We start from the raw sequence: 22,520 nt of genomic DNA, 5'->3' as shown, positions 1-22,520 counted from the left end.
AGTTTTGATCATATTCATAATTTAAAGGCCTTAGAAATGTGTGTATCAAATATGATACAGTAGGCTTTATAGGGTTTATATACAGTGAAATGACAAAAATTATAATTTACCTGTGTTGTGAATGTGAACTTGCAGTCTAAATTCTGTTTGAGATAAAAGTTTGGCAAAAAAAAAATGGCAAGAAATCATGTCTTTGAATTGCCTTATCCTCACTAGAATCACACAAAAACAAACATGCAGCACAACCAGTGTAGTCCGATTCACAATTCACATTTTATTCGGATAGAACAGTAGTTAGATTAGACTGGAAGTAGGCAGAGAGAGAAAGGACCACGAGCTGGGATTTGTTGCCCGACTCACTAATGAAAATGCCTCTGTAAAATAGTTGGGTTGGGAAACACTGGCCTAGGTGGTTGTTAACTGGCCTAAGTCAAAAGAAATCTCAATCCTGAGATTTCATTCACAAGGCCACAATCGCAGTTGGCAAAGAGTCGTTAAATTTTGCCCAATCTCAGATCTAATCTCACTGAATGCCTTTTCTTTCTTTGAAAATGAGTAAAAATCTCTGGACTGCCAGCTCTGCCTTATGGGTTGTCCTGCTTTTTTTTTTTTTTTGACTATAACAGATGAGTGTTATTCCTAATGAGTGTTCTGTGGGGTTTTCGATGAAATGTGAAGAGTGGAAAATGAACTAGCCCTGAGTGTGAAATAACACAGATTCATCTCGTCCCATTATTACCACAGAACGCCGAGGACTCATATATTTGCACAACAGAGATGTTCGCTAACAAAATGATCCCCACTGTATGTGGCGCTGTCCTCTTTAAGATGAGTGATAAAGAGGCATTCAGAAACCGAGGGCTGCTTTTGTTTACACACCCATCTTTGGCCGTTATGCTTTAATGACACCTTGTGAAATGTGCGTATCTGCGGCTCGTCTGCCATATGCAGCCACTTCATATCAATTAGCTGTTGTCAGAGGGACGGAGAAGCGGTTGTGGGAGTGACTGCATGTACGCTTTGCTGGCAGCACTTCTGCGGGCTTCAACAGACACTAAAGCCTAACGGCTGCCTGCTAGTATGTAAGCACTTTTTTGTACGTAACTTTCAACGCTTGGATTTCGCATCTTGGCCGATACATCGTTGGCTTTGTGTGTGCGTGTCTGCCTTTGGCTCATTTTGTAACCCAGCGCTGACTTGTATTGACAATGATTGCCTCCAAAATGAGTGTATTATAGCGGAGAGTCTGACAGAAGCGCAGTTTCACAACTGGGATGCGACGCTGCAGCTTCGCAGTTCATTATGCGACGGCATTGTTAAGCAGCTTGACTGACAGGTCTCATGCATATTATGAGCTGGATGGCTGTCGGGTGAGATTGGGTTGTCTGGGAGCTGGTTCATTTGCAGGCATTGGTAGGTCTTTGCAAGGTAGAGGAGAGTATGGAGATGATCGAAACCATTCTTCAATCCTGTTTATTCTGCCGATGTCACCGAACGCAGTGAGGGGTCATATATTAGTCACCTGTGCAAATGAGGCTCAGAGAAGAGCATCATTCTGTCTTTGCCAGGTTTGTAAACAACGTTGGTTTGTGCCACATTCATTGCAGGATGGAGAAGCAGCAGATGGTCATCACCTGTCAAAGAACGGTCTTAATATGGTGAAAAAGTGCAAACGTCAGTGCAGGTTTCCTGTGCTCACATTCGGTCACCTGAACGCTCCCGACTTGTTCGCTCCATTACAGTCTGTTAGGCCTGAAATATATCGAAAATCACATTGTGCCTGGTTAGGACAGGTGTAAAGTATGGCTGACGAGATCTCGCTTGGCAAAGCATTTTCATTTGTGATTGCATACTTAAGTAAAGTATGTTTCTGGCCTTAATCTCTCAGGCAGTGCTGCCCTGGTAGCAGGTGGGGGAAAATTACCCAGGCTGCCCTGCAAACAGGGCAGGCCATGCCTCCGTTTGGCATTGCACAAGCCCCATCTGCTCGCAGCGGAGATGATCCGAGAGGAGGTGAGCGCAGAACGGTCTCAGGAGCATGCAACGTTGTGTATGATAATATATCACCCCCTTTCCTCCTGCTTAATACCATTAGGAGTAATTACAGATGTCTGAACACGTAGCCGAAGAGAGGAGAAAACCCAACTCTGTTTTCTAAGTTCAACCTTACGTGCACCAAACCAGCGAGGGTATTTACAACCCCATGGCATACACGTGTAGAGAGTCACCCAATCCGGAGCCCAGTCAATTCAGACACTTCACGCCGGATCAGAACCGCACACGCAATCTAATACCCCCACATTAATTACCAAGTGCCATTTCAGCGGTGCTTGCTTCATTAGCTATATTAATTATCATGGTAGTCTGCATTTCTTTTTGAGTCAGAGCGAGAGCGAGAGCGTGAGCGGGCCTTTTTTCATTCCCTTCCTCATCAGGAGCCAATTAATTCAATGCAACTGCAGAACAGCTGGTGGCATTTGGACCGCGCATCTCTGCCGCTCTCCTGTGTGTGTATCATTAAAATCAGGTGCAGTAATTATCTGTCGCTGCAGTAGTTGGCAGGAAAGGAAGGGGATCGTAGGGAGGGGTGCGAGAGTCTGGCCGCACGCTACAGCCTCTAATATACCCTGATGATGTTGGTTTAAAATGACATTGTAACTTTAATTAAAGGTTACAAAGCAAGCACAGGGATTAATAAAAGACAAAGCATTGGACTGGGAAAGTCTTTAATCGCAATCATGCCAGCCACTCATCCGGTGAGAAAGAACTTTAGATGTTTGCGAGGTCAGAACTGAGCTTTCTCCCTCTCGTCATCGATCGAGGGTTAAGATTTGGCTATTTAGCATAGGCAGTTAGCGTCTGATGGTAGACGTCATCACTACAGCTCAAGAGCGATCAGTCAAATGGTGATTACAAGTCAGGTGAGACTAAGGCAACGATGGCACCATACTGTCAGTGGGCACGTGCCAGCTGAGTAACTGTAGTTGTATAGTTTGAAATAAAGATATCTGTTAATTTAAACTTTAAACACATTTGTTGTTGACTAGGGTTGTCACAATTTCAGATGACTATCGTAGCCAAAAGAATTCATGATAACAGTATTGTCACAATATCTAAAAATTGTGGGGGGGAAAGGTATCAAATAGCTTTTATGTTAACTTTAACATTTATTTTGTGTTTTCTCACTTGTACTTTTCTCAAAATACGAGTGTAGGGAGGCGTAAAGAAAGTTTGTAATCATAACTGTACAAAAACGTACAAAAAGAACTGACTGTTGATCTTCACTTCCTGCAGGCTAGGGCATCTAACACACTGGCTGCACCCAAAATCGCATACTCTCTTGATTGGGTATTATTTTGAACAAGTATTTACTTCATGACCGTTAAAAAAGTATGTTCTATATAGTATAGAATGAATGAAATCTGGACGTACTACATTCGCCGTCTTGTCCTTATCATGTGACCTACCAGCTTCAGTTGCATTGCGTCACTGCCATTCAAAAATCCTCTCCCATGGCCTCATGGGATAGTAAAGTGTCCATCGTATGTACATTTCAGAATCTCACCGGAAGTATTCAATCATCCGGGTTTTTGCCTACTCTTTTATGAGTGCTGTGAATTCGGACATACTTTTTTTTTCTCACATACTGTTTTTCGCCCACTATAAAGTAGGGAAGTATGTGATTTCGGATGCAGCCACTGTCTTTTTTAACAGAATAAAAAAAAAAAAAAACTCCCACACTTGTGCAGAAACATTGTCCTGCAGAGTCTAGCTCCAACCCTGTTAAAAACTCACCTGCCTGTAGTTTTCTAGTAGTCCTGAAGACATTGATTAGCTTGTTCAGGGGTGTTTGATTAGCACCGTGTCTACACTGAACGCGAGTGGCGCGACGTGACAAAAGATAATAGAACCCATTATCCATGGGTTTTGTGTGACGTCACTGTGTTTTATCGGCGCCATTTTGTGTCCGGTCACAGTTTTGTGACCTGTTTCAGTCTATGGTCACAGCAGCTACAACTACCAGAGGAAGATCAACAAAACACTCCCAGAAAGTTCACAACAAGGTTACAATATGCCTGGGATATGTGGTGCTGTTAGCTGTTTTAACAGTCATCAAAGAAACCCTGAACTACAATTTTATTCGATCCCAAAGGAGTTAGATCGGTGGAATTGTTGGCTTCAATCAGAAGGGACCACACCACTGGCAGCCAAACAGCAATGCACAACATTAATAACTAGCGGGACTGTCATTTACATAACATTATAATGAGAACACTATTGTAATAAAACGTTGTGAATTCTCTGTGTTGTTGTTTCAGCGCGTTGTTGTGGGAAGAGTGTGTCTACTGGAGTTAAACATTCTGATTAGCACATAGTTCAAGCTTCACTTGTGCATTCACGTCATTTTGTGCAAATAAAAGTCGTAATATTAAATTTATGTAGTAGCGTATAAATATCTGATTAATCTCATATAGGATGCATTTCGTTGAGGTAAATAACCTGCAGAGCTTTATTGCACTGATGATCATTTTGCTCTCAAACAGCAACGCAAAACATTAATATCTATGATTGGGGCTGTCTTATTCATAACATTATAATTGTACACACTATTGTAATAAAACGTTGTGAATTCTTTGGGCTTAGCTGCTGTGTTTCGGAGTGTTGTTACAGGAAGAACGTATCCACAACAGCTACATTATTCTGACTACGTTACTTAGTTCGAGTTTATATGTGCATGATTGTGTGCAAATAGTTGTAATAATATTTTTATTTTGTACAAATATCTGAATTATCTTATTTAGGATGTGTTCCGTTGAGTTAATTAACCTTCTAGCTTCAGTTTATGGGTATTCATTCTCTTCAGCGTATGCAGTTCAAACAGCAATCATGATATTTCAAACAGTCATTAAAGATGTTTATAAAAATAAAATAAAAAATAAAAGGAAAAAAAATAAGGATCACAAACAATAACAGATGTTTTTTTCCAAATATCGATATTTTTCCCAAATAGTCTCATTTAGATAACATCATTGCTGTTTGAGCTGCTCGCGCTGAAGCTGAAGAGAACACCCATAAACTGAAGCGCTTTGCTAGAAGGTTAATTAACTCAACAGAACTCATTCTATATAGGATAATTCAGATATATTTATACAAGATAAACATAATATTACAACTTAAACTTGCACAAAATCATGCACGCATGAACTTGAACTAAGAAACGTGAATGTAGGTCCTGGATGTGTTCTTCCTGTAACAACATGCTGAAACACAGCAACTAAGCCCAAAGAATTCACAACATTTTATTAAAATAGTGTATACAATTATAATGTTATTAATATGACAGCCACAATCATAGTTATTAATGTTTTGTGTTGCTGTTTGAGTGCTCACTGGAAGCTAAAGATGAACATCAGTACAATGAAGCGCTGCTGTGTTAGTTGCCATGTCGGACACAAAAATGGCGGCGGGCATAGCGGAAGTGACGTCTTTGAAACCCATGGATAATCAGTGATATTGTCTACACTGGATGCGGTGCGGCGCGACACAACAAATTCCCGACAGTAAACACATTCCCCGTTCTATTTCTGACGTAGTCCAAGTGCTTTGCAACGGTCAGTTTGTCGCGTTCAGTGTAGACAGCTTTTAGCTGTTGCGGCGCGGCGTGACGCGACGCCAAAAAAGTCGCGTATGGTGTAGACATGGTGTAGGGTTGTAGCAGGACAGGCCTCCAGGACCAAAGTTGCCCATCCCTGTAGTAGAGTGTCTCTCTTTCATCTGTCATCTTCTTTGGCATGATTTTGTGCAGCAGGACTAGCTGCACACTGCGTCTTTTGTTTCCGTTTTACAACAAGTGGTAGCCTATGTTAAGTTGCAATAGCGCCACCTACTATGTTGGAGTATCAACTAGATAGTTACTGCCGCTGAACTACTATGTGTAGTATTAATATGATATAAAGATTTCATTTTTGAATATAGTATATTGTGACACTCCTTTTGCTGACCTTCCAGTGCACAACCAGTGATTACAATTCACACAATAAATCATTATGTGTGTATCGGAAAAGCAAAAAAAAAAAAAAGTCCAGTCCTGTGCTTATCTACATACAATTAATCGAATTACAGATATTTTTCCTGATATTTAAGCATTTTACCATAATCGGTTATTGGTTTTGTAATATCGGATTTACCGATAAACGCCGCCATCTTGTGGGTGTTTTGAGAATTGCGCACAGGATCGCCATTACAGCGCATCTGGGGAGACTAGACAATTGCGTGCACATGTAAAGTATACTTGCCTGCTTTGCTGTAATTAGTAAACTTTATTTAACATAACATCCATTAATGCACAAATTAGATGTGTTACTTAAATGCCTGAAATGTAGCTAGTTTATTCAGCTTGTCTACAAGCTTACGGAGTCATGTAGGCTAAGATAATCCGTCAAGTCCTGTACCAATAAAGACGTATTTGTATTTTGTATTTGTGTTTGCTTTCACATCTTTACAGTGGGACAGAAAGGAGCTATCCACTATGTTAAGGATGCATTAAACTGATCAAAAGTGACAGTAAAGACATTTGTTAAAAAACTTTATATTTCAAAGAATCCTGAAAAAATGTATCACCGTTTCCACACAAATATGAAGCAGCACTGTTTTCTAAATTGATAATAATCAGAAGTGTTTCTTGAGCAGCAAATCATCATATTAGAATGATTTCTGAAGGATCATGTGACACTGAAGACTGGAGTAATGATGCTGAAAATTCAGTTTTGATCACAGGAATAAATTACCAGTGTTGGGGTAACGCATTACAAGTAACACAAATTACGTAATCAGATTACTTTTTCAAAAAATATTGTATACAATATACATATTACGACAACCTGTTATAATTAAATATACATAATATGAATATACTTTATGTATTTAATCTCACTTTATTAACCAATGTCTTTGCTGCTGACCTTCAGTGATCCAATTCAACCATACTAATGAGCAAAAAATGACTTTGGATGAACATCACATTTGATTTTTTTTTTTTTTTTTGTAAGAGTGTTAAAGTTTATTCTCTTGCGTCCTATTCTTCTGCGATACAGAATGGCAACACATATGAAAGGTTTGTTTGAACTGCACCTTCTACTGTACAGGCATGATTTTTTTTTTTTTTTTTTTTTTTTCATTTCACTTTTGGTGTGAAAGGGTTGCTAAAAATAAAACTTTTTATTAAAAAACAAACAAGCAAGCCCAGCCCAGATGAGAAAAGTAATGCAAAAGTAACATAACACATTACTGTCCATAAAAAAGTAACTAATGCAATTAGTTAATTTTTATGTAGTAATGCAATATTGTAACATTACTTTTAAAAGTAACTTTCCCCAACACTGTTAATTACATTTTAAAATATATTCAAATAGTAAACAGTTATTTTAAATTGTAATAATATCTCACAATATAACTGCTTTGCTGCATTTTTTATTTATTTTTTAAAATAATTTTCTTTATCACTTTTCACTTTCATTCATCAATACTGGAAGGTCAAGTCAAGCACTTTGCATTGAGGGATATCATGTCCTACACGGTGTGCTCTGGTTGTGTACTGCACATTTTGCCAAATATATTTGGTCATCCGGGTATTCCATGAATACTGTGCATGGTATACATACAGCATTATTATTAGTATGATATTTTTCCCCACATATTTATCCAACACTATTTAACAGACAATATTTTTTTATTAAAAAAAAGCTGCATTGTGTGTGTTGTCTTGTTGTTAGAGTCTCAGTCGCTGATGTCTTCTGTGGCTTTGTGTTTCAGAGCTGGATAAGGAGGACAGCTGTGGGGAGATGTCTATTCCCAGCAGCCCACAGAACGAGGCCATCCAGCACAGCTCCATCAGCACATCCAACGGCGTCAGCTCATCCACAGCAACCACGGCTGCACTCGCATCCGGCCCCGCTCTGGGGCCCACAGCAGACCACAGCACAGAAGAGGAAGAGTCGTCGCAAGTGGGCGGGGCTTCTTCCTCTCACACCCAATCTTCAGGAAGCTGATCAGGCCTCTGGTTGGTCACTTTGATTCCTGGCAGCCATGAGGGGGATACGAAATGTTCCCTGGAATATTCCGGTCTTGTCTCCCCTCTGTATTCATTTGAGCTCTTTTTAATCCAGCGCATTTTTACAAAGAGTGAGTACAGTAGTTGGGAAAGCCCTTGGGAGGTTATGCAGAAATTGTACTGATTTATGGTTTTTTCATTTGTGGTGTATTTATTGAGTTAAACGCAAAGTGTGTTGGAAGGATCAAGATGGAATGATTCACGACAGCCCAAATGTGTCCGGATTCATAGCGAAAGGAAATGGACTTACTGAAGCACTATCAGAGGCGTAAACGTAGAACAATTGGCCACTTTAATTTCTTTGCCTTTATATTTTGCACATGAAGAGAGGGAAGGTTTTTTTTTTAATGCTCATTGTTTTAAGTGCTTGACACAAGCAGTTCCAGCAGATTTTAGCAGTAGCTTTAAAACAAATCTTAAACTGATTGTTCGTCTTCTAGAAATAGTGACGTGTTGTTGTGTGAATGTTTCAAATGTTTTTGGCATGTTAAAGGAAGTCATTGGGAAGACGTGAATGATTGTTTTTTTGGGAAGTGATTGTAGGAGAGCATTGTTCACAATGCAGACTTTTCAAATGCTTCTACATGTGCCATTATTAGGTCATTTATTTGTTGCAGGTTATTCATTTCGAATTTAAATTACAAGCTTCTTTTGCAATTAAAATTTAATTAGTTACATTTTAGGTGAAATTAGTGACATAGACTACACTGAAATCTTTCAAGGGACTTATTTTGATAAGAAGCTTAATGCTTTTTTATAAGTGATTTTTTTCCTGCTAATTTACAAAGTGGCTGACTTTGTATTTGTTGTGTCTGACTCTTAGAAACACTGAGAAGTCATTAGTTCATTCACTTTAATTGTCTTTCTGATTACAGTGTAATTAAGGAAGCATTGTATATGCCATTATGATGAAATCATTGTATGTGATCTCTACTGGTACTATGTTTGTCTTGGGATCATGACAACAACAACAACAAATGTCTTAGAAATCACATGAACAAACCTTTAAGGCTTTATTTTCCACCCTGTGTAAATGTTTTAAGCAATTCTGTCTTTAGAATAAAACTCTACAACTGATAAGGAACTGTAGCTGCTCTTCAAAAGAAACAATGACAGATATTAAACTCTTTTTAAGTTCAACTGTTAAGTTAAGTTATGCTTAGTGACAGTTACTAAGTAAGGAATAGATGAAGTCTTTCATTATTACCACCTTGCATCCTCTCTTTTTAAAATCTATTGGCTTACTACTGTGTAGTTCTACAAGCATTTCTTTCTGCTTTTAAGTAACTTGATTTTTGTTTAAAAGATAAATTTGTATGACAGTTGTTATGTGTTTATATGCATGACTGAATTCTCTAAGAGAAGTAGACCAATGTTTCAACCATGTCTCTGTTGGGTTGTTGCAGTTGAACATCTTGTTACTCTTAGATTCTCAGCCAGGAAATGGCAGCTTTACAATGGGGTTTTTTTTGTTCTTATTTACTGGGTCCACTTTGGAAAAAGGATGTGATAATTATTGTGTTGGCGGTCAACTTGTAACTTGTGAAAGTTATGTATAAATTATTATAAATTAATAAAATGTTGTAATAAATCTTTTAATAGCTCTTTAAAGCTATTTAAAACCTCAGTCGTTATGTAGATTTTTGTCATTGAATGAAACAATGTTTTTTTTTTTTTTTTTTTTTTTTTTATATTTTGCTTTGTAAACTCTGCCATCTTGTGGAGAATCCTGGAAAATTCAACTCATCATTTATTGTCACAGCTTGCGCTTTGACAAAACATTAACAATCAGGTATGCTGAAGTAGCTGTTGATTTGTGGGCAAATTGCTTGTTCATTTCAGGATTCCACTGAGTTGGATACATGTTTGGAAGAAAAAAAGAATACTATCCCTGTAAGAATGACAGTTCCTAAACCATATGGCAGCCTGACATTTTCATTCTTCAAAATGCAGTAAAAAAAAAAAAAAAAAAAAACATTAACTGCACAACAACAGGTGTAAAGACAATAGATGTCCTACTAATGAAACAAAAGTACATTAACAACATTGCTGTAAAGTATGCATATTGCAGAGTGCTTGCTTTGCGAATCATAAATCTGAATGTAACTTCAAAGTAGTATCCGCTTGTTAAGTCGTGATGTAAGGAACGCCGTTTCGGGGTCCAAGCCTCGACTCGTTTCACTTGAGAATGGCATCTCCACGGCCGTTTATGAGCGCTATTTATTCATATTAAACATTTAACATTTTAAAGTTAAACATTTAAAATACTTACAGTCTACACAACAGTCTCCGTGCTCACAGCGTCACAGACATTAATATTTTAACGATTTGTAAAAGATGAATCACTGTCTGGCCATCTGGGATTTTGTTATGGAGAGAAAGTTTATGATTATAATTTATGATTATGAATAAATAGCGCTCGTAAACAGCCGTCGAGATGGCATTCTCAAGTGAAACGAGTCGAGGCTTGGACCCGGAAACGGCGTTCCTTACATCACGACTTAACAAGCGGATGTCCTACTTTAGGTGACCAGAGACACCAGAGGCACTCGGACTCGAGTCGTATTTTAACATACTTCAGACTTGACTCGGACTCGACCTGAAATGACTTCAGACTTGACTCGACACAGAAGACTATTGAATATCTCGAAGTCTTTTACTGATATAATAAATAACGAATTTTTGTTGTGTTTGAATGGTTTTATAATATCTGCGTCACATATATTTCCTTACGTGTCATGGTAGATTGGACTCTTGTCATAGAATTTGATTACTGTCCGTGTATTGCGCGTAAACTCCGAAATGTCATAGGAGTCCTATAAACATGACGGGAGCCACCGTGATATGTTCTTTCGTTTGGGTTTATTATCATGTCGGCTAGATACACGGGATGTGGGAAAACAATTAAAGACACCGGAACAACATCATCAAATTTTATGAGACATCGCATCCACAAAGGTTAGTCACATTAACTCACACAGCTAGCTATTATTACTGAGGTGTAGCTGCATGGCTCATTTGGATTGCCAGCCTGTTAAAATATGAACAAAAAAAAAAAAAATCTAGACTTTAAACCTAGCACTACGTTTTATCAATCTTTTCGTATTATATGCAGCTTTTCTCTTTCTTAATGTGTGTCCATAAGAGAGATAGTTAATCCGTTTATTACTTAAAGCTCATATTTTAACATATCGCAGCATGTGTAGAGTTTTCAACTGACATTCTTAAACATTCCGAGGTTTGATATTTTCTGATAATGACTGTCGTCAATAACAACGAAGCTGTACAAACTGCTGTATAACAAACCGACTCACTGGCGCCATCTTGCGTCCACTTAGCGACTATATTGAAAATCACTACTCGTGTTGCCAGGACGACTGTTTTGTACATTGTAATGGATAAAGTAACAAGCTGGATGTACATTAACCCTTACATCATAGGACCTTAATTTTAAATAAAACAGATGATAGAAAGATCATATTATTTTGTCTATAATACAACTAGGATAAAAATAGGATTTGATTATGAGATTTTTTTTTTTTTTTTTTTTTTTTAATGACTCGAGACTCGACTCGGACTCGTGACAAAAGACTCCAGACTTGACTCAGACTCCAGTGATAAAGACTTCAGACTCGACTCGGACTCCAGATAAAAGACTTGTGAACATCTCTGCTGTGCTTTTAACTTTGTATAGCAGTCGTTCATTATAAAGTTTAAATGTAGAAGATACATATAACTGTATGAAATGTAGAGTATATGTTAGATAGTATATAGCGACCATAAGACATTTAGAGGGACTCCCCAAAGTATCCCCAAAAATGAGAAATGGCCAAATTGTCCCTCAGTATTTGATATTCTTGCTGCTGCTCTGCTGCACTTCATTACGCGCAGCTCTGTTTGTTATTTGGATGACAAAAAGTTTTGAAAGTTTTTAGTTGCTCTGTCTCATTAGTCTAACAGCGCTCGTCAATGTTAAAATGAGTGAGATGGCCAATCAAATCAAAAAAGGCGGGTCTTACAGAAGATGAGTATTTCAGCGCAACGCATTAGTTTTAACTTGAGGCTCGCCGCGTTTCGACTATGCCGGTGAGTGTATCACAAACCCCTATAGCGTCTGCCTGTTCCACATCCCCCAAGTACGGGTGAGTTTGATATCGGTAGGCAGATTGGTTTAGCCCCTGCTTTTAAGGAAACTGAGATTGATTTTTACTTCAGTGCGTTTGAGCGTATAGCTGTCACATTTGCACTGGCCAAGAGAGATTTGGTCAGTCTTGCTGCAATGCAAACTGACTGCTAAAGCTCAAGAAGTTTGTGCAGCTTTGTCTATCGAGGAGAGTTTAGATTATGATGTTTTGAAGGCCCCGGTTCTTAGGACATACGAGCTTGTTCCCGAAGCCTACCGTCAAAAATTCCGTGGACATTTAAAAGCCGCCAACCAGACTTTTGTTGAGTTCGCCCGTGAAAAGGGAACTCTTTTTGATAAATGGTGCCAGTCCAGCAAGGTAAATAATTTTGAACAACTTCACGAGCTTGTGTTGTTGGAAGATTTTAAAAACACGTTATCGGACAAGATTGTTGTACATCTGAATGAGCAAAAAGTAAACACGCTTGCGCAAGCAGCTGTTTCAGCTGATGAATTTGTAATGACTCATAAAAATGTTTTCGTTTCGTCTGTGCGCCGTGAATCTTCTCAATTTGGAGCTGAAAAGAATTCGAAAACTGTAAAAACTACTATACCGATTCAGGGTGAATCACGTGAGTGTTTCTATTGTCACGAGGCTGGTCACCTCATTGCTGGTTGCCCAGCTTTGAAAAAGAACAACCAGTCCCCAAAACGTCAGGCGCCAAAGAGTGTTGGATTTGTTTGCATTACGAGTCCGCCAGTTGATTTTGATGAGCAAGGAGTTGATTCTGGATATGACCCGTCTGTTTCTAGCGATTTTTTTTACTGGACAAGAGGGAAATAAAGTTCCTATTCGCATGCTCTGAGATACTGGTTTGGCCCAATCATTTGTGCTTGGCAGCATTTTACCGTTTACTAGGGATTCGTATTGTGGTTCTGATGTGCTGGTTCAAGGAATTGAATTAGGAATAGAGTTCCTTTACATTATGTAAACATTCAGTCTGACCTCGTTTCCGGTCTCGTTAAGATCGCTGTTCATTCGCAACTGCCTATTAAAGGGGTTGACTTGATTCTCGGTAATGACCTCGCAGGTGGAAAGGTATTGCCGTTTCCTAAAGTAATTGAGGATCCACTTTCTGAACCACGAGATGTTGTAGACTTAGTTTAGAACCTAACTTCCGTATTTCCTGCATGCGTGATTACGCGAGCGCAGTCACGTAAATATAGTGACGTGGTTGAACTTTCAGACAGCTTCTTGGCTTCCCCTGATAGCGCTGACGTTTGCCAGGAATTCCCTGTACAGGTAGAATGTAAGCACTCTGAGTCGCTGTCCACCATACCTGGTGCAGAAATTGATCTGTCTTCGACTATTGATAGGGTCACATTAGCGAACGCGCAAAAGCATGATAATTCACTGGCTCGCTGCAGAGCTGCCGTTGTGAAAAAGGAAGATGTGTTTGAGAGACCTGTTGCTTATTTTTGGGATGACAGGTTATTGATGCAAAAAAGAACACCAGCGATTTCGGAACGTGAAGCTGATGCAGTTGCCCACTCAGTTTCGCTCTCACGTGTTGATGTTAGCTCACGACCACAGTTTTTCAGGTCATTTGGGCATTGCGAAAACATACCACCTCATCTTACGTCATTTCTTTTGGCCCGGTTTAAGATCAGACGTGGTGAAATATTGCCGGTCATGTCATACCTGCCAGATTGTGGGCAAGCCAAATCAGTCGATTTCCCCAGCGCCTCTTTGCCCCATTCCTGTTATTGGTGAGCCGTGTAAGCGGGTGATATTAGACTGTGTTGGTCCTCTGCCACGGACTAAGTCCGGACATAAGTTCATATTAACTATGATGTGCTCTAACACCCGTTTCCCAGAAGCTGTGCCTTTACGCACTATAAAAACCAAGGGAATCTTGCGAGCTTTAACGAAGTTCTTCTCTACCTTTGGTTTACCAAAGGTTGTGCAGACTGATCAGGGCACAAACTTTCTGTCACGGTCATTTAAACAAGTGCTATCACAGCTCGATATGAAACATGGAAGTCTCTAGCGCGTACCATCCAGAATTGCAGGGCGCGTTAGAACGGTTTCACCAAACCCTGAAGTCAATGCTGCGTACCTTTTGTGCTCAGTCCAAAAATGAATGGGATGAGGGTCTACCACTATTATTGTTTGCTGTGTGAGACTCCACAAGAATCGCCCGGCTTTAGCCCTGCTGAATTAGTTTTCGGCCATACTGTGAGAGGTCCGCTGAAGTTATTGAAAGAAAAAATGTTGGGTTGTAAATCCAGTGATGCCACCAATATCTTGGATTATGTTATTATCATTTCGTGAACGTCTGCATCGTGTGTGTGAATTAGCTCGTGCCTCCATGGCCTCTGTTCAAGCAAAAATGAAGACCCGATTTGACAAAAAAGCTGTTGCACGTTCTTTTAATCAGGGCGACATGGTATTGGTTTTACTCCCTGTCCCTGGTTCAGCCTTGCAGATGAAGTTTTCTGGCCCGTATGTGATTGATGCCAAACTTAGTGAAATGGATTATGTAATTCATACACCTGACCGTAAGAGGAAAACTCGTGTCTGTCACATAAATATGTTGAAGTTATATGTTCCGCGTGACAGCGAAGTGAAAAGTTCTCTTGTTCCAGCTGTACTTGTGTCTGTTATATCTGTACCTGTTTCTGATTGCCCTGATACAGATGGGTTGACCATACGAAGTGTCTCTGTCACTGGTGCCCGTTTGCAAAACTCAGAGATTCTTAAAGATTTGAAGTCTCATTTGTCATATTTGTCTGAAGCCCCTCGAGCAGATATTTGTCAGTTAATCCAGTCATATTTAACTCTGTTTTCTGATGTACCATCTTGAACAACTGCAGTGTGCCATGACATTGACGTTGGAGACTACCCACCAATAAAGCAGCATGCTTATAGAGTGAATCCGACTAAGCGTCAGGTAATGCAGGATGAGGTGAAGTATCTGCTGGAAAACGGATTGGCTGTTCCGAGCTCCAGCGCTTGGAGTTCTCCCTGTCTTATCGTTCCGAAAAGTGATGGTACTGCCCGTTTTTGCACTGATTATAGAAAAGTCAATGCGATTACGAAGCCGGATTCATTCGCTCTGCCTCGTATGGAGGATTGTGTAGCCAGGGTGGGGTCAGCTACTTTTGTTTCGAAGCTGGATTTACTCAAGGGCTATTGGCAGGTGCCCTTGACTCCTCGCGCAGCCGAAGTCTCAGCTTTCGTTACGCCTGATAACCTGCTACAGTACACCGTTATGGCGTTCGGATTGCGAAACGCTCCAGCCACGTTTCCTTGGTCTGGCAGGATACTATCGGGGATTCTGTAAAAAATTTTCTGATGTGGTGTTGCCTTTGACCAATTTGCTTTGTCAAAACAGAGATTGTGTTTTCTGATGAATGTCAGATAGCCTTTGAGGCTGTCAAATCATTACTGTGCAGCACGCCGGTACTCTCTGCCCCTAATTTCTCGACATCATTCAAGCTGGACGTGGATGCGAGCGCTACTGGTGCTGGTGCCGTCCTCCTACAGGAGGATGCGCATGGAGTTGATCATCCTGTGTGCTATTTTTTGAGAAAATTTCTGAAGCATCAGTTGAATTATAGCACAATCGAGAAGGAAGCTTTGGCGTTACTGCTGGCGTTCAGTATTTTGAGGTGTATGTGGGGTCAAGTTCATTACCTCTTGTGGTTACAGATCATAACCCGTTGGTTTTTCTGTCCCGCATGTGTAACTCTAACCAACGTATTATGCGCTGGGCATGAATCATACAGGAGTTTAATTTAGAAATTCGCTACAAGAAAGGAAAAGAAAATGTTTTGGCCGATACTTGGCCAGTCGCGAATAGCATTTCAACTGCTGGTCTAAGAGCGGAAATGTCGTCACAGCCAATCAGTTTTTTTTCACGCATTTTTTTTTTGCTTTTTACTTGGACCTGGGTTCGAATCCCACTCATGCAAGACTAAATTATAACATTTAACAATGCAGTACAGCTGCAAAGTATTTTTAATGTTTTTTTCTTTTGGATTACAAGGCAATGTGTTGAATAAATTATTATTAAAATACAGTGAAATAATAGAAGTAAATGCTTATAAACACCTTTTAAGATTTACTCATTTTAATTAATAGTGAAATAAAAATGAATTTGAATAATCCTTAATTTTTTATTGAATTAAGGATTATTCAATTCGAATTCAATTCGGTTAATTGAAATGCGTAAATCTTAAAAAAGGGGGGAAAATAAGTATTAAAAACATGAATTGTTATTAAATATCAAATTGTTTTTGCTATGTAAATAAGCAACATTTAAACTTAACTTGCGTAATATTAAAATATTGAATGCAAATTCTTTGAGTGAATGAATAGTTTGTCACACTTAAGTTAAATGCCCAATTAAAGGTTTCAAAAACCATAGAAACTGTAAAATGAGTTCTACAAATAGGAACACACAGCACTCATGATAGTGATTTTTAATTGTTTTTATTAAATGCTTTAAGCACTTTTTAAGAATAGTAAATATCAATACAAAAAAACAATATAGACAGGAAGACAATATATACCTTTTGCAATCTCACACTGAATAATAAAATTAAAACATGGCCCCTCTATACAAATATTTAGATGTTTTTACATGTCTCAGGATTTACACAAATGTGAGAACTATAATTAAAGAGTATTAATTAATATGGAACATTTTAAGGACAACATTCAAAGCCAGTTACAATGCCTAAATAAAAAACGACAAGCAAACACCTATTAAGAAGGACCAATTATACTTTAAAAAGACAAAATAAACTTGACCCAAAAGGGGGCATCTGGGTGACAGCAGGAATGCTGAGCGGGGAGCAGATCTATAGGATACAGGGTATAAGGAGACAAATATATAGCATTATTATTATTATTATTATTATTATTATTTTACACAAATGTAAAAGTGGGAAATGTAATCATAAAATGTTTTTTAGAAATAAAACGGAACATTTAAGGTCTTCAAATACACATGTAGAAATAACAAGCATGACTGTAAACAAGAGAGCATTATGTATAAACATGCAGAACAATAAAACAATTTACCCTTTTGAAGTATATACACATGTAAATCATTTCTTCCTTTCTTCCACCCATCTCTGCCTCTCTGCCTCATAGTAAGGAGACTTCTGAAACTCATTCCAGTTCATCTCCTTGGCCATGCCCTTATCTCAGTATAGAGAGTACACTTTAGATGGGCAGTAAATGTATTTTCCTGCCACTCCAGGGAAGCCCGTATGGATGTGTGGGCTGTTTGGTCCCTGTTTAAGGACCATGTGGCAGAATCTGCAAAGGCGGCCTGCTTGCTGGGTGTCTGGCATTTTCCTCTTTTTCTGCATCTTCTCCTCCACCCGTTTCTTGGTGTCCTCCAGCTCTCTCTGGAAGAATTCTGTCTTTGCAAATTCTTCAAAAGGCATTTTGGGGTTAGAAAGTCCCTCAGCAGCATAACTTTGATGCACCTTCTTAGAACAATAGAAATAGCGCACAGGCTCTTGCTGGTGGAAAAAGTGGACGGAGGATCCATCAGTCTCATATCGAGACTTGGGCTGTCCACAAGCAAGACATGTCTTTGTCTGCCTTCTTTTCTGCTCTGGCTGATGCTGTTGCTTCTCCAAGATGCTCTCCACAATCTTCTCTACGGGCTCAATGGTGACCACAGGGACAAAAGCCGTCTCACTCCCTTTTGTTAAAGAGTGCCACAGCTGCTGAGTCTCCAGAAGTTTTTCCTGGCTTGTGTTCAAAGAAGAACTGGTGTTGAGAAGTTTTGCCAGGTGCTTCACATAGCGGGATATGTGCAGCTTAGTTGTGGGGTGCAGCAAGCTATTGGGATCTGTGGCAGACTGATGGACCATGTCTGCATAGTCTTGATCCACAAGCTTCAGAATGTCCTTCTCCCCATGGTACTTCTGCAGCAAGCTGTCGATAGCTTCTTTCATGGGTGGCGTCCAGCGTGTGTGGTCCAACACAAAAACCCGTCCACCCGTCTTTATGGGCCCTGTGCGAGCGCTCCTCGGTGAGGACCTCATTGGAAGGGGCAAGGCATGTGAGGTTTCTGGAACACAATAAAGCAATAATAGTTCTTCAATTGATCATGTTATTACATTAAAATGTATGTCTAAAAAGAATATGTTAACTTACCCATCGCTGCAGGAGGTTCTCGGATGTCGACTGACGGCATCTCCTGTTTTAGAAGTGCACCAGCAGACAGCGAATGACCGATGGATGGTGCTGGTCTAGGGGATGCTGTGCTGGAGAGTGGTGTCTGACTGAAGGAGGGTGCTGCGTCTGGAGGTTGAGCTTGGGCAGTAGTGGGTGTCTGCACAGGAAGTAGAGGCACAAGAGCAGCTGGTTCATCTCTCTTTTGGGTTCGATGTTTGTCCCAATCCAGAGGGACTGGACAGCAGCCTGGCTCTGTGTACTCTAGGCCAAACCTCTCTCCGATGTCTCTGTAAGAGAGATGAAGCATAGGGTACTTCTCCTGCTCAGTCACTCTCTTGGAGGCAGAATTTAACTCAACCATTAGAGCTGGATCAAACACAGCAGGGAGGATGACACCTGGCTGCTTAAGGTCCAGCAGCCATTGGTGGTTCCACCGTGCCACCCCTGTCATGCCTTGGGCCTGGAACAATTTAGTGGAGACATGAGTCCCTGTGATCCACTGGGCCTGGTGGAAGTGGTACCCTTCCTGCTGTGACGTACCTCTGACAGGGATCCAAATGGGGACTTTGGCGCCTTCACCAGGTACGTGATTTAGCTGAAGAGTTCCACCATACCGGTACATTATGCCCTCTGAGAGTTCAGGGTCACTGAGGCAACCTCGGAGAATGTGCACTCTCTGTATGCGCCACATCTTCAGCATGGATGGCTTGAAGAGTGGGACATTGTCGGGGTCCATGGACAGGTGAAAATGCTTCTGGACTTTCTCCACTCTGTCCAGCAGCTCTGTGGGTTGTGGTATTTTGGTCCTGCAGTGCTCTCGTATATGCTGTTTGGTGGGATTGGCTCGATTGATACCACAGAACCGATAGGCGTCCTGGAGCCTACTTAGGTCCTTCTGATCCACCACAAAGAAGGCTGCAGAGAGGAGCTGGCAGAACGTGCTGAACAGAGGGTGATGCTCAGAGGTGCACTCCCATGAAAAATGGCTCATGCAGTGGAACAAGTCCAGCTTCACCACGATGTTGTTGTTGAAATGTAACCGAGAGGCACAGGTGTTCTCCAGCGGTCCAGAGATGGCCCCAGCAACAATGGAAGGGGTAGTCTTCCAGGCATCCCAGTTTAGATGTTCACCAGGGATGCAGTCTGGGATCTTAAATGGAGCACAGCAGTCCCTAAATGCAAGACACGAAGATGTAGAACAATTTAGATTTAGAAAGAAACAGCATTTTTTTATAAAGCAAAGAATGCAAAAAGTGCTGTGCGGGGTGTAAAATCCATATCTTGGTGCTCTTTGGGCAATTGAAAATTTAAGGAAAATTATATAAAAAGCCTTTATTCAATCATGGTTTAAATATTTAAACAAATAACAAATAACCACACACCAACACGTTACGGCTAATGAGCATTCATCAGGGTGTGAACAAAATAAATATTGCCTTTTATATAGCAAACAATTAGTCACATGACAGTCACCTGACTACGTAATATAAAACAATCACAAGAGAGCAAATTGAAATAATATAAAGAAAACGTCACATCAAAATGTAATTTAACATATTGCAATATATTATGATATGACACCCTGATGAAGGCTCATTAGCTGCAACGTGTTGGTGTGTGGTTATTTGTTATTAAATATTTAAACCGTGATTGAATAAAGGCTTTTTATATCTTTTTCCTTCAATTCTCAAGTGCCGTGGATTGATATGTTTTTTTAAAAACAGAATTTTTTATTAGACATGACACTGGCGGTTTGCATGGCAGTGATAAGAGAAGATTGCTGTTCTCACCTGTCCATCCAGTGGAAGCCTGCCTTTTCCACTCCAGCATTGCTATACCGCTTGGCCAGTCCCTGGTACATTGGCTCCAAGGACCTCTCAGTCTCAGACTGAACCATAACCCAGGAAACAATCAGCCAGTTCTCATTCATGATGGCATAACTGGACATGACCCCAGATGCCAGTGTTACTTTTCTTGCAACTTTCCTGGTATGGTCAGACCTGAAGACCTGCCCAAAAGTGCCCTGGAGGAGTTTGGTCATGGCTGGCTTTTGACGTTTGAACTCATCCAGCAGGCAGTCGGTCAGGTAGAAGCTGGACACAGAGACTCCATACCAGCCATCATGATCATCATATGACCCGAAAGCACGTGCCGTGTTTTCCTTCCTCAGGAACTGCCCAATGGTCCTCTGACCATATACGCCAGCCTCAGCATCCCTGACGTTTTCTATGGCATGCAGGTATGCCAGGTGAGCTCGCTCATACTTGAGGTGCATGAGCTCATTCACCTGGTTTGCCATGTCTGTTGGTGACTTGCCAGTGCGCCTCAGCTCATCCATCACAGACTTGCAGATGGCCTTCTTGTAGGTCAGGAATGCAGGCAGAATGTTGGTGAACCGCTTGGGCAGCTTCTCAAGCCATCGTGGATTGTCAGCAAACCAGTTCTTCCGACATGCCTTGCAGCAGAGTCGTGAAAAGAAGATGTAATATTGACCACTGGTGCCAACAATCACCCGAGGCCTGCCCACTCCTGCAGAGACCACCTGTGGATGAAGACATCCATGCAGACATGGCAGGATGTAATTATTTCTCAACCTGACCATGACTTGACTCTCGGGCTTCCAGATGAAAAATGGGTGGAGCTGGAAGAAGTTGGGGGATGGGAGCTCAGCCACCGTATCGACAAGCTCGGGTTGTGGAGGAAGACGCCACAGGGAAATTGTGTTCCCTAGGTTTCGCACTGAACTAGACCTAGGCCACAGCCCGAGATCCTGAAGCTCCATCTTCATCCACATCTTCTGGTGTTGAGAACAGCTCCAGTTGCCCATGTCATGGTCATGCCTCGGCAGGAGAACAGGAACAGGTGGCTGAGCTGAGGGAACTGGGATTTACAAGGGCAAAAAGAATGTAAATCCCTGATTAATATTATAGATTGCATAGTTAATATGGAAATAATGTAAATAAATAAAATGTTTAAAGCAGAGTTAAGACAACATCTTAGTGTCAGCAGTTCACAAAACAGAGGGTTTGTCTACATGCAGTTCATTCTTACCTTTTTCACCACTGTCCTCAAAGGCATGCACTTTGCGTGCAGAGGTGCCAGCAGCACTTGTGCGGAGTTCTGAAACAAAGTGCAGTCTTTATGTTTTGCATCTGTAGAGGGGCCTGTTTCAATAACGAGGTTTAAACTACTCTGAGTTAAAACTTGAACTCTGAGCTGACTAACTCTGAGAAAATACTTCAAGTAGGCTACAGTATGTGTAGTTGTGAAGTTGTGTGACAGTTTTATCATTTTAATTTGCACTACAAAAAGAGTAAGTATATTTTTTATTATTATTTATTTATTTTTGGTTCATTTCTTAAGAAGCATAATTTATTGTTAGACTTATTTGTTGGCCAGTTGTGGTCTGTGCAATAAATATTAAAGGTTCTAAACCATCTATTGTGTTTTATTGTTCCACTATAGTAATAATAATATTTACAATAATATATTGAATTTGATAGGTGTCTCTCACATTGTCCCACAGCAACATTAAAATGGTGTAGACTAGTGTACTAGTAATGTTTTATAATAATAATTTATTCTACTTAGTGTCCATTTCATTCATTTAACATATTTAATATTGGGGGCATATTTAAGAAAAATAAAATAAAAAAAATAAAAGTAACAATAGTTACTTTCCCTGGTAATTAGTTACTTTTATACTGCTGTAAATTACTACTCAGTTACTAACTCAGTTACTATTTGTGTGAAGTAACTATAACTAATTACTTTTTTAAAGTAATGTGCCCAACACTGGTGATATGTGATGGGAAAAGGGAGAAGAGCGAGATTGGCAACAGCTCTTAAGCAAACTTAAGTAAAATGCACTTAATTTAGATTCCCCCCCAGGAAACAAGACTGAATATCTTCTATCATTTTTTTTGTTAAATAGAAAATGCTATATATACAGTCAAGTTCAAGCTCAATAAGAATTTTTTGAATATTTGTACTTTAAATATTTTTGCAGCGTGAATGAAGTATTTAAACATCTCTTGCAGTTTAAAAAGGGGGAGGAGACTGAAATAAACTCTGGGTTTTAC

The 22,520-nt window shown here is 40.1% G+C and overlaps 1 protein-coding gene across 3 annotated transcripts in view; it reads left to right on the top strand.

Annotated features, from left to right (window-relative positions):
- The window catches only part of atf2 (activating transcription factor 2), a 31,770-nt gene extending 22,033 nt beyond the window's left edge, over positions 1-9,737 (top strand). For all 3 annotated transcript variants that reach the window (XM_051906440.1, XM_051906441.1, XM_051906439.1), the window contains exon 12: positions 7,813-9,737. In XM_051906440.1, the coding sequence (XP_051762400.1) occupies positions 7,813-8,048 (236 nt within the window). In that variant the 3' untranslated portion in view covers positions 8,049-9,737. The remainder of the gene's footprint in view (positions 1-7,812) is intronic.
- The last annotated feature ends 12,783 nt before the right edge of the window (positions 9,738-22,520 follow it).

Source organism: Ctenopharyngodon idella, chromosome 9 (genome assembly GCF_019924925.1).
Source record: "Ctenopharyngodon idella isolate HZGC_01 chromosome 9, HZGC01, whole genome shotgun sequence".
Classification (NCBI taxonomy): Eukaryota; Metazoa; Chordata; class Actinopteri; order Cypriniformes; family Xenocyprididae; genus Ctenopharyngodon; species Ctenopharyngodon idella.
Note: the sequence above shows the minus strand (reverse complement) of the source record. Positions and strands in the feature narration are given on the sequence as shown.